This window comes from Adiantum capillus-veneris, chromosome 17 (assembly GCF_014529385.1).
Source record: "Adiantum capillus-veneris isolate H3 chromosome 17, ASM1452938v2, whole genome shotgun sequence".
Lineage (NCBI taxonomy): Eukaryota > Viridiplantae > Streptophyta > Polypodiopsida > Polypodiales > Pteridaceae > Adiantum > Adiantum capillus-veneris.
Window position 1 is genome coordinate 4,628,505 of NC_140947.1, and position 12,754 is coordinate 4,641,258.

The 12,754-nt window shown below is 40.4% G+C and overlaps 1 protein-coding gene across 1 annotated transcript in view; it reads left to right on the forward strand.

Annotated features, from left to right (window-relative positions):
- LOC147436742 (1-aminocyclopropane-1-carboxylate oxidase homolog 1-like) overlaps positions 1–5,457 on the forward strand; it is a 54,158-nt gene extending 48,701 nt beyond the window's left edge. Inside the window, exons 3-4 of the mRNA XM_086486171.1 lie at positions 4,571–4,889; positions 4,977–5,457. Of these exons, the coding sequence (XP_086342297.1) occupies positions 4,571–4,889; positions 4,977–5,225 (568 nt within the window). The 3' untranslated portion in view covers positions 5,226–5,457. The remainder of the gene's footprint in view (positions 1–4,570; positions 4,890–4,976) is intronic.
- Positions 5,458–12,754: the final 7,297 nt, after the last annotated feature.

Here is a 12,754-nt window from a genome sequence, read left to right on the forward strand (position 1 = left end):
ACAAAAGGGGAAAGGGGGACACATGTCAGAAGGCTATCACTTATGCTGCTTAATTTCCATTGGTTGAGGCTGGGGAGGTCCAATGGGGCTGTAGCATGAGTAATTAGCAAGGGGGGTCGACCAAGAGAGAGAGGGGGCTGATTTTTGCAAGGCATTATCACACACACTCACACAATCTCATGTGTGAAGCAAAGAAGACTCTCTCTCCTTCTGAAGCTTTAATGGAAAGCTTACCACCTACTCCAAGCTTGTGAGATGGGAGGCCTACACCAACAACTCTTGGCTTTGTGATGCAAATCCAACCAAGAGCAAAGCTTCAATGCATGCTCATCTCGTCTACCATGCTAATTATTAAGCTAAGCTATGCTAATATGAGTGATTATGTGAGGAGATGTACATCTTTCTCGTAAGAATACTCCTTCCTCTCAATTTACTCTCATACCCCGCTAGCTCTCACCATGTTCGAAGGTGTGTGAGGTCTTGGGTCTGAGACCGTGAGGGAATTGATGTTGTGTTTGATAAGTGTTTTGCTTAGTGTATGAAGTTTCCATCTTCATTGCACTAGCTAGTATTGAAGGAACACAAAGAATTGTATTGTAAAATGTCTCTCTTGATGAGAGAAACCATAATACAAAGCCTTTTGGAGGGGGGACCGGCTCCATGCAAATCCGGTCCTCAATTGTTGTCAATTGCTTAATTTCTCTCTCTTTTGAAGTATTGTTCATGCTATCTAACTAGGTGTTATGCTTTTTGTTGCTCTTTCCACCCAAGCACTCTTGTTATTCTCATTAGGAAGCTATTCTAATGAAATGCTCACTATGTTCATGCTATTTTCCGCTACACACAAGTTACTAGACCATTAAATGTTACATCGGAGCACTCATCTTGAGCAAAGTTCAAACATTCATTCTGCTGCACCTTACATGAACATTTGCACTCTCTTACTAAAGGAACGGAAGGCTCTCCCTTTCGTAAGTAAAAGGAACCCTTGAGCACAGTTTAGAGCACTCATCTTGAGCAAAGTTCAACATTCACTTCCGCTGCACCTCACAACCAAGATTGGGTCTCCGTGATTGATCGTGTCTGCAATGAGGTTAGCTTCACTAGAAAAGCATCAACTAAACCATCATCCTTGTGAACAACCAGAGCTTTATCATGCAAATCATCATCCTTGTGAATAATCACATCTTCATCATGCAAATCATGTGTGTCGTGCTTTGGAGAAGAAAAGACCGAGAGAGTCTCCTTCTCCTTTTTCTTTTCATACATCAAGCATTGGCATTTTCATTGTGATTTGCCACAATTTATAGGTTTAGGCAAGATTCGATCTCACTTGTTGCGTGTGTTTGGTGAACGGTTTGGCACTCCATCACTTGGCTCATCTCAATTGCATGCACAGCCATTTAGGAAGCATAGTATTTTTCGAGTCACTCTACATGGAATGGATATGTTCTTGATTTTGTGTTGGAAGTGATTTCAAGAATTTTCCTTCTCGGAGATTCTTGAAGAAGGTAGACGCCCGACCATAGTCGAAGTAGGAGCATTGAAGCCGCCACAAATCACTTTGTGTCGCTTTCGACGCGGCCCAAAGAAGCAAGCATTGCAGACCTTCATGAAGTTCAAGTATCGCACGATTCATGCGAGAAATTCTAGCAACTTGTAGTGCACCTCAGCAAGACCGGCTGGAGACTTAGCGTTTTCAGCCACAAAGACAACCTGGCGGTTTTGGACATCCCAGATCAGCCATCGTTTTCAGATCCCAGCAAATAGCGCCAGCAGATTGCAGATCAGTATAGCGTTTTCTACAGCAGATCAGGACCAACGTTTTTGCTACAGATTCCCTAGCGTTTTTGGTTGCAGATCAGCATCAGTGTTTTGTAGATTTCTGGCTTCAGATCAGCCCTAGCATCAGCGTTTTCAGTTTTCAGCGCTTAAGACACCGCAAGTTCAGCCCCTAGCCTTGCAGATCTCACATACCCGTAGGAGATCCTCGCTGCACCGTCAAATCAGCCAGTGTTTTCAGTTTCAGCCCGCTGTCCGCAGATTTCAGCATCTGCGTTTTCAGCGCATCGTCGTCGCGTCGTTGCCATCGCCATCCTCGTCGACACCGTGTCAGGATTCAGCATATTTGCAGATTTCAGCCCTAGCGTTTTCAGATTTCAGCCATTGTCGTGGACATTGTTGGCAAGTCCATTGCATCTAGACCATTGTACTAGATTTGTGCAATCAATAGCATAGACCTCTCTCACCTTAGAGAGGGAGGCCCTTGGAGGAGGGTTTGAGAACCGTCTGGTGTCGTATTCTTCTCTCTCTCTCTCTCTCTCTCTCTCTCTCTCTCTCTCTCTCTCTCTCTCTCTCATTACCATCATACCACCACACTGCACATCCCGGTTCTAGATTAGCTTTCATTTTAGCATTTTATTTTCAGTATTTTCTTTTCCGGACACCCAGACTACCACTAGATGTACATTGATTTGTCTCATAGGCCGACTTCGGCCTTTAGAAGGCGTAAATAAAGCTTTCTTTCTTTCTTTCTTTCTCTCAGTCTCAGCACCTTCATTCATAGTGTCAGTCACTTTGTTTGTGATCATTTGCACTCGCTCACTAAAGGAACGGAAGGCTCTCCCTTCCGTAAGTGAAAGGAACCCTTGAGCACAGTTCGGAGCACTCATCTTGAGATAAGTTCAACATTCACTTCTGTTGCACCTTACTGCGGGGGGGGGGGGGGGCTCAAAGGCAGGGGTGTAGGCCGGGGTGTGTGCGCACGCGGGCGTGTGAGGGCCAACATGGGGAGAATCCCCAGCTGATGTAGAGGCAGTCCCTCAAGACTAGGCTGTCTCTTCTTGCGGAGACAATTCTTGACGACCCAAGGGGTCAAAATGGTCCTCTATAGAAGTCAACTGTTGAGATCCCTACCCCCTTGTTTAAGTTGTATTGTATCATTGAGTCATTGGAGATTATAGCCAACCTTTTGGGGTTTTTTTTTGGCGAGAAAAGGGGTTTTATTCTATATACATAAGAGACCTCTGGAGACCCTCAATGGCCTATCACCAAGAGGAAGGAAAAAAGCAAGGTAACAATTTGTAGTCTATGTAAACATCAAGGTGATTTGTATGATGAGTGTAAAATGAACAGCGTAATGCCATGTGATGTGGCATGATCCCGATTGAAAAGAATTGATGAACTTGCCTGTGTGTAAAGAAAGATGTATTGACGCTGGTCCAGCTCAGTTCAAATGGCTATCAAAATGGTGGACGTAGGGGAGGATTGTGAGCCCAAGATGTGTAGCCAGTGTTTTGGGGTTTCACAGCTCTCTAACGTTTCTCTCTCCTCTGTCCTCTCTCGAGCGTTTGCATCTCTCTCTCTCTCTCTCTCTCTCTCTCTCTCTCTCTCTCTCTCTCTCTCTCTAGCGTTTTGCATTGTGATCTCTCTTTTGGCGTCTAGCGCTCCACCTCCTGCTACCACCTTCCCCATTGGCATTGCTTACTTCTGACTGTTGCACCCGAGGCCTGTTTGGTGGGCGGTAGACACACGGAGAACGTTACAAAGGAGATCTTTTGCGGTAGCTTCGAGATCCAGTGGCTGCCTGGTCATGAGGGAGGGCTTGCTCGTGGTATCAGACATATCATCATCCGATTCACCTTTTCTGTTGCAACTTTGACATGGTATCATAGCCAAGGGGTGCTCTTGAGTCGGATCGGTGATCCGTGCGAGTTTATGGTGGTGCGACGGAAAGAGGCTTATTACTGGTCATGGCTGTCTTTCACCTTTTGGGGCTGATCCGGAGCTTTTGTGGGCTGATTTGACAATCCCTCTTCATCCCAACCTGTCCTAGCCTCGTCACATACCCACGCCCTCATCGACAATTGCAAGGGATGATGAATCTGACTTTAACTCGGTCCAAGATGAAGAAGTACAAGAAGAGGAAGTCCATGATGGAGCAACTAGTCACGAGGAGTGGGGAGATTGGTCCCAGTTCTACTCTTTCGTAGGGGATCAACCAATCAAGAATTTTACCTTTCCTATCTTTTCTCTCGCAATTGAATGGCAACAACTATGCCTTTGGAAAGCGACCGTAACGGTGGTCTTCGACTCTTATGAACTTGGAGGCTTTTTCAGTAGCAACTTTTCGAAGCCAAGGGATTGAGTGGGAGCGCAGTTATGGGAGTGTGTCAATGACTCAATGCTTGGACTCCATCATTTATCATCCTCAACAGTACACCATCTGTCATTAGTCACATTCGATTAATGAAGGATGGGAAGCAGATTTTCAAAGGATGTTTCTGATGCTGGACTCCAGGGAATCAAGATGTTCATTAGAGAAGCGTGCATACGAAGACACCGCAGGTACAGACAGTGGATTAAGTTTTTAACGAATGTTGATATGCAGATGAACTTCATGTCTTCAAGTAGCTATATCTGAGGAGTAGTTTAGATGGTTGTCAGTCGAGAAATGTGAATTGTGTATTGAGCTATGCGATGTTGAGAGTACTTTTCAATCAATCTTTTGAAGTTTGTGAATGGTATGAATGTTATCTGAATGTGCTATTTGAATGCTTTTTCGTACCAGGGAACCCGCTTTGGAGTATAAGACAGAGGCTCACAAACTAGGGGAAAGGCTATATGGAGCCATTGTGGAGTCCTTGGGAGCAACTGTGGAGGAGATGTCGAAACAACATGTGGCTTCGTGTAACATGATGATGCATTACTATCCTCCTTGTCCTGACCCCAGCCTTACTTTTGGACTGAGTGAGCATACAGATGCAGGCTTCATCACTGTCCTCCTTCAAGATCAAGTGGGCGGTCTGGAGATATTGAAGGATGGGCAATGGATTGCCTGCGACCCCGTGCCCAATTCGCTCACCATCAATATAGCGGATCAGATGGAGGTTGATAGTTGCTTTTGTGTCCTTATTGATTTTACTGTCGTGTCTGATTATGTATGCTAGCTCATCGACTCACTTGATGACTTGCAGATTCTCTCAAATGGGCAATTTGCCAGCATCTTACATAGGGTGGTAACCAATGGTGATAGGCCCCGCCTCTCTGTGCCATGCTTTATTGGCCCCTCACTGGAGGCTACAACTTCTCCCCTTGCTCACCTCATTGGTGAACGCAACCCAGCTCTGTACAAGGCAGTTGTTTACCGTGATTACCTCCAACACTACATGAAGGTGAGGTTCGATGACACAGCAACAGATGGTTTAGATTTTGCCAGATTATGAAGAGGAGAAAGGACCACCAATGCGTGCCAAGTGCTGATGCGTTCTTACAACGTATTGTTTGTATCTAATTGTATTAATCCTCAAATTGCTTGATAAGAGATTTGATTAGAATCCAACGAGGCAAACCTTTTAGGATGTGGTCATGCGTGCACCAGTTATCAGTAATACGTTACTTGTGTCACTGATGGAACTATGCCGAAATCGGCACAGTTATAAAAACATTTGCGTAAAACTAGTGCACCTGCAACCATGCATGAGAGGCACAATCATTTAAAACAGTAACTGATAACCATGAATCGCATGATCATTGTCTTATAGAACATACTACATGTGGTAATAGATGTAAACCCCCCGCCCCGCCCCCCGCCCCCCCCCCTCGGGCCCCAACCACAAAGAGAAAAAAACAAGGGGAAAAAACCTAGCCTCCATGCAGAAGATCCCCAAATTTATAACAATCTTAAAATGTAGGTGTGTTCTGGGAGAAACATGGGTTATTGATTAGCTTTGTTAGTGGATAAGGCTGGAGGGTTGTGGAGGTGAAAGTACTCCCCCATGGCATGGAGATAGTCTCTTGAGTCTATGAGGCTAGTGAAATGTGTAATTCTTCTAAAGATCAAAGCTTGTCAATAACCATTCACAGAGGAGTTTGATGAAGAATGAGACCAATCAAAACCTTTGATAATTACTTTGTACCTCAGTAAGGTGTAGGAGACATGTATGTAAGCAATGAGGTGGAGGTAGTTTTGTTTCCTGGAGTTAGCATTATTATCTAGAGGAGGTCTTTAGCAGGGTGACTACCCTTGGTGTTGATGCAAAAATTTGAAGTACTATTCCTTAAAAGAGAATTCTCTTTCACCATTGCAGGTATTTTATATATTTTGAAATAATTTGAAGATTTTTCATCTGTATTCAAATGACTTTTGTCCTTAAAATCTATAGATCGCAAGCTAGTGAGGTATGTTTCAAGTGCATCCTTGACTTTTATTGCAATCCATTCATACATAGAATCATATGTAATACATCTCGCAACCATGCATGCTTGACTTCTATTGCAATCCATTTATGCATAGAATCATATGTATTACATCTCACAACCAGAATATATATTGTGTTGTCTACATATTAGTATTTTACACCTATGAGCACAAGTTTTTGCTAAATTTGGTAGGGTATACTTGAAAGAATTTCACCTCCAATGTTTTCCTCTTGTACTCATATGCGTCTCGAAAACAGCAATAAAACAACTCTTTTAAGAATATCAATGTTTTCCTAGTTGGAACCTACTTCAGGCTGATTGATCCACTTAATAAATACCAAATCTGGTACTCATATGCGAAGCTATTTACTCGTAGCAAAAATTGAACTGAATAATTGTAATCAAATATCCTCTTAAGAGACATTTCCTTTGGCCAAAAGGAACCTCTAACTATTGAGAGTAGAGCCTACCTCAAGTGAAATGTTGTCTCTTAGCAAAACTTGTCGCTTCCACTTCTCAACTAATTGTAGAGTATCTCTCATGCTAGATGCTCTGATTGATCAAAGCTTAGTACTCTCTCTTCTCAACTAATAGTAGAGCTTATCTCAAGCGATATGCCCGAATAAAGCAAAACTTATTTCTCTCTCTTTTCTAGCAATCTTTTGAATGCTTTCTACTAATGTAAATCAATTAATGATTGTTTAGCATATGGACTTGCCTTTGACACATAAGAAATGGTTGGTACCCTATTTTTAAGTCTATGGGCACATTTACTCTTCACATGTGGAGTAAATTTCAAAACAGGTGGTGTTCTTTGTAAAAAAAGAAGAGCTTTGTGTTAAGTATCTTTGTTTAAGGGAATCCTTACACCTCTTCACTCCACAATTTGAGGGAGGTTATAGTGTGCCCAATCATCATTGCACAATTCTTGAACCTACATACCTATACCATGTCCTTAAGGCTAAAAGGTGTAAGTTTGAGTAGCCAAAAGTGTAAGTTTGAGTAGCCAAAAGTGACCCTAGAAGGCTAGATGTGACCAAAGCTAACATCAAATGACACACTCAATAGTGTTCTAAAATAGTAATGCTAATAAGAAACACAAAAATTAGCAACAGAGTTTGTACTTGCTCATAGTGATATACACATCATAATATTTTAGAAGAGAAATATAATGTGAAAAAAAAAAAAGAATTGGAAACTCCTGTATTACACACTTAGTGTAAAACAATGATCTTATACTATTCCAATGAGGTATATTGTGATAAATGATTTATCTAGTCAAACTCTATAAATAAATAGTATCTATTTTATTTGTGGTTAATAACCAAAATTGAATTGGGAAAATGTCCAACTGAAGGAATATCTCATGACTATGGAAATTCTAGTTGATAATTTTGGCTCTCAACATCATCTTACTCTGTTGCTCGGAGTATACGACCATCTCTTTTGGTATGTGAATCTGATAGGAACAAATTTTTTCTCTTTGAGCTCGTGTAAAATCAGTATTATTAGATAGAGAATTTATAGGGTGTGTGTCCCTCTTAGGAGGTTAAGTATCCGAGACCAGATGTGTCTAGTGTAACTCTTTTTGAGAAAAACCTGAGAAATCTCAGAAATTTCAAGAGATATATAACTTTACTTAAGCTCGTTATTAGCCAAACTTTGATATTGTTGTTGGATCCTTCTATAGACTCGATAAGCCTTGGTTTGTATGTGAGAAGAGTCCCCTTGGAAGGGCCACTTAATCAACCCCTAAAGGGCGCAACCCCTTCAAGGGCGCCTGCCATGAAAGGAATCTTGGTCTATGGCATGGGTAGCATGTGGCAGCACATGAAGAGAGAGTTACGCTCGTAGCGGTCCACACAACTTCAATTTTCTCATGAAGCCAAAAAAACTCATGCCAAAAGGGCGATGAGATTCGGAGTCGTAGCCGTCCATTTTTATGTAGGCCTCGCCTTCCTTGTGTGCAAGACTTGCTTTTCGTGTGGCTCACCGCTCATTCAAGCTTGCCATGGAAGCTTTTTCATGCCCATGCACATACAAGAGTGGCTCTTTGCAACCCTCCTTTCCCAAAAAACTTACCTTCTCTGATACCATTGAAAGGAAAAGAGACTCAAGCATGCTCTTCTCCACCCAACCATCTTCTCTTATAGGTCATCTAGCACATCTTTAAAAGCCGCCAAATTGCATGCCTAACCGGACTTGCCTAGGGGCTCCCCCCCCCCTTGGTCCTACCATTGGCTTGGCTGTTGGCGTGACCAATATGATTAGCATGAAATATGCCATTTTTTGTCATTACCCTCTTTTACTGGAATTAGAACATCTAGGTGTGACATTAATAGTGTTCATGGCACCCATAGTTAGTATGTATTACTCTTAATTACTAGATTTTGTTGATCTCTAATTGAGTTTTACTTGTAAGTCAATACAACCATGATTTAGCATTTTGACTTTGGTTAGTAGGAGCATTTATGAGAATACCTTTGAGAATGCCTTTTTGTTAGTAAATTTTTCATTTAGAGCTAATTTGTGGGAGACATTGTCTCCATACCAATTTTTAGGGTGAGATTTTCTCCTCTCTCACCAAAATTGGTACGATGTTTATAGGACTCACTCTTCAAATTTGGTGGCATTCTTGAAAATTTTGTCTTCCATGTCATCCTACTGACCCTTGAAGTTTCCTGTTCAAGCTCTTCAAGTCGAGGACTACTCACCTCCAACTTCAACCGGTCATTCCTTGAGCAGATTAGTTGTGCCTTGAGCAACAGTCAAGTTCAATGTAGCATCATATTAGCCACATTATTGCAAACTATTGATCCCCTTTTATTGCTCTCCATCTACTCATAGTCAAACCTACACTTTTGACTGTCTTTCATAATCATGCATGCTATCACTGTTCCATGCCACACCAAGGTCTCCATAATATTCTCATGTAACTCAACCCTACCAGAGTCTAAATAGCTCATTTTTCTTGGAACATCATCTCCTTTTGCTGACTACCACAACATCACATGCACTCTTTTTGCATGAATGGACCACCAATGGAGCATATGCATCATCACCACAACATGCACCATGAATTCTAATTGTCATTTCAAGAAATTTTTCAAAAATGTGCATAGCTCAAACCCAAGAAAAAAGATGAAACAACATAATAGAGCTTCAATGGACTTGTCTTGTATAGTTGGATAGAATGAGATTCTCGTTATATAAACATAATTACAAATTCTTTTGTAATGCAAGAGAATAATGCTAGGGAAGACTTGCTACAATGTACGTAATCACAACAATAGCTAATCATAGTCATGGCACAAATGGCATGCTAGGTTTCTATCTATGGTAGTTTTCCAAGATATTTGTACCATCAAGAAACTAGATAAGGCATGCCTTTGTAGGTTGACAACAACCACATGCATAGAATATTAATGCTATAGCTTTGCAAAACTAATCTAATCGTCCAACAAAATAGAGTCATAGTTTTGTGGTCTTCTGCTAGTGCTTTATTTCAGAAAAGGCCCTCGAGATGCTACCATGTGCGCTAGGTTAGCTTGGGGCACTTGTAAAGGTTAAAAAAAAAACAATATAGAGTCTTTTGTTATAAAAATGCTTTCATGCTATTACCTCACCACAAAACCTTTTGCTACACATTTTGTGGTGATAAACTCACCACAAAACCTCTTGCTACACCTCTTCTTGCTATTGTTTCTCTTCATGCTCCCCTTGAACCTACCCTCTAGATTTTGGGGTATCTCAGAGTGTCCACACCCTTATTGTAATCCAATGGGTGGTCACCTATGGTCTCTTTAAGAATTGTAGGCCCTAAGGTCTAGAAAAATAATATAGCTCCAAAAATTTTGAAGAATAAGAAAAACACTTTGCATCTTTCATGTCTTGGGAGTGTACCTAGTAGAACGGGAGATCTTTGTGCTTGCAAGGTCAAGGCAAGCTAAAATGCTAACCCTTAGTAGAATGACTAAAGTGTACCCATTGGCCAATGCTATTCTTGATTGAACATTAGTAAGAAGATAATTTGACACTAGTGTAAAACGAGTTGATCGCATAATGATCATTCATTCACAATTTTAACCAATGAAAAATAAAGAATTCCAACATAAAGACATAGGAAGACATCACAATATCTACTTATGTTGTAAAGAGCCCCACTCCATTCAAGGATTTACAAATCAATGCATTCACCTACTCTCCTACGGTCAAGAAGAATCTAATTTTGCTTAAAGAAGCTCATTGACCTCTAGCTTAAATAGGTGATAGAGACCACTTTGACTCCCTCAATGACTCCAAGCTTGAGAAAGATCTCACATAATAACTAGTGGCAAGGTAAACAACTACTTGGCAAGCTAAGGCACTTGCCTCCTTGAGGAGCTACTACTTGGGTGGAACTGGTTCAATTGAGAGAGGGAAGTTGCATAAATTCTAGCACACGAGTACCATTCATCCCTCAATCAATCAATCCATGTTGATAGTAATCTAATGTAAGTAAAATTAATCCATCATGTGCAATGCCATATCAATAACATGGATATTGTATAGAAAAAGATTGATATCACTCTCACAACGATTCCCTCAGGCTTACAAAGAGGTGTAAAAAGTGTAAAGTTGAGGAGAGACTCCAAAACGTTGAGGAAAATTTCCAAAGTCAAATGATATAACTTGCAAAATGTCCCTGGCTTTCGATCACACAAAATACGGGTCATGAAACCTCATGTAAAAGAGCATTACTAAATTCACAAGAAGGAGACAAATTATCCTAAAAGTCAAATGAGTGGCTGCACAATAGGGCCTAGCATGTTTGATTAAATTCCAAGCAGACACAAGGGTGTGCCACTTAAAAGGGCTAACCTTAATTAGACCTCGAGAGGAAAGGCTTAAATATTAGGTGGTCACGTAGTAGCTTGGGCATCTCGAGAAAGTTGTAAGAGTCAATTTCCTTGAAAGGCTATCACTCAAAAAGCTCATTTGTCCTGGGGCACCAAAAATTTGGCTTCCCTAGAGGGGTCAATGAGTCCCAAACTGACAAGGTACAATGTGTAGCTCCTACAAAACATGGCATAATTTACAATAGTTTAATAAGTAATAGAATACATGCAATGGGAGTCTAGGCATGCACCAAGTTCATTGGCAAAATATCCATGAAGGTGTGATTGTCCAACAACAGAGGTAGAGGTCATTGCTAATGTGGATATGACAGATCACCACCAAATGATGTAATCAATGCAATGTTATTCTTGTTGAGCTTTGCATTCCACTTTTTGGATGTGTAGGTTATACCACAAAGACAACTAACAAGAAAAAGTGCATCTCCTCCATCATTCCTTGATCCTCTTTTGCAAAAATATAAGCAATATAAATAAGGCTTATTGCTTCTAAATCAATGCTTTTTCTAACCTTTTTACGACATTTAGCATAATTGAACCATTAAAACCCAAACACACAACATTTATGTTTCAAGTAATAAATTTTTTGTTTTTGCTTCTATAATTGAGGCATATTTTTATGTGGTTCACACCTGTATCATTAGGTATACGCTTAATACAATTTACACATGTTGAAATTCACTAAACCTATCATTCCCAAATTCTCATTGTACCACTAACAATGTGGTGCCTAGAACTTCTTAGAATGGAACCCTTTAAAGCAAAGGGGGCAACATCTCTGAGACATTTTTTCTTATTTAGAAGAATTTCTTAGTCTCGGCATATCAACTTTCATGTGCATCTACGACCATACTATTAGAAAGCAAGCCGTTAAAGAAAAGGGAGCAACTTCTCTAGACTATTTCAAGGGATGAAAATTTGAGAAAATACACAAAAATTCTCAATAGAAGGAAAATTTTTCTTCAAAGGGAAATCAGCCACAATTCATGGTAATTTCAAAAAAGTGACCATTTAGCATATGTTTGTAGAAATGGTATTTTAATTCTTTCTTTTAAACAATTTAAAAGGCATTATCAACATTTTAAGCTATTTCTATGTGAAAGAAACTCATTTCTATTTCTATGTGAAAGAAACTCATTTTAAAGGCATTATCAACATTTTAAGTGATTTCTATGTGAAAGGAACTCATTGAGAGCACTCATTTCATAAGAAGCTCACCAACCTCTAGCTTAATTAGTTGACAGGGACCACCAACGACAAAGATAAACAACTACTCGAAAAGTTTAGGGACTTTCCTCTTTGAGGAACTACTTTGGGTGGTTGGTACAATTGAGAAAGGCAAGCTACATAAATTGTAACAAGAGTACCATCCATAACTCAATCAATCAATTCATGTTGATAATAATTTGGTGTTGGTAAAATCAATCCATATTGTGCAATACCATCTCAGAAACATGGACATTTTATGGAGAAAGATGAATCTCACTCTCACTGTGACTCCCTCATGCTTAGGAAGGGGTGTAAAAAGAGAAACTAGAGACTCCAAATATTTGAGGAAAATCTCCAAAATCAAATGTTGACTGGTCAAAATGTCTTTGGCTCTTGATCACCCAAAATAAAGGTCATGGAGCTTATGTGCAAGAGTAGTACTAGAGTCA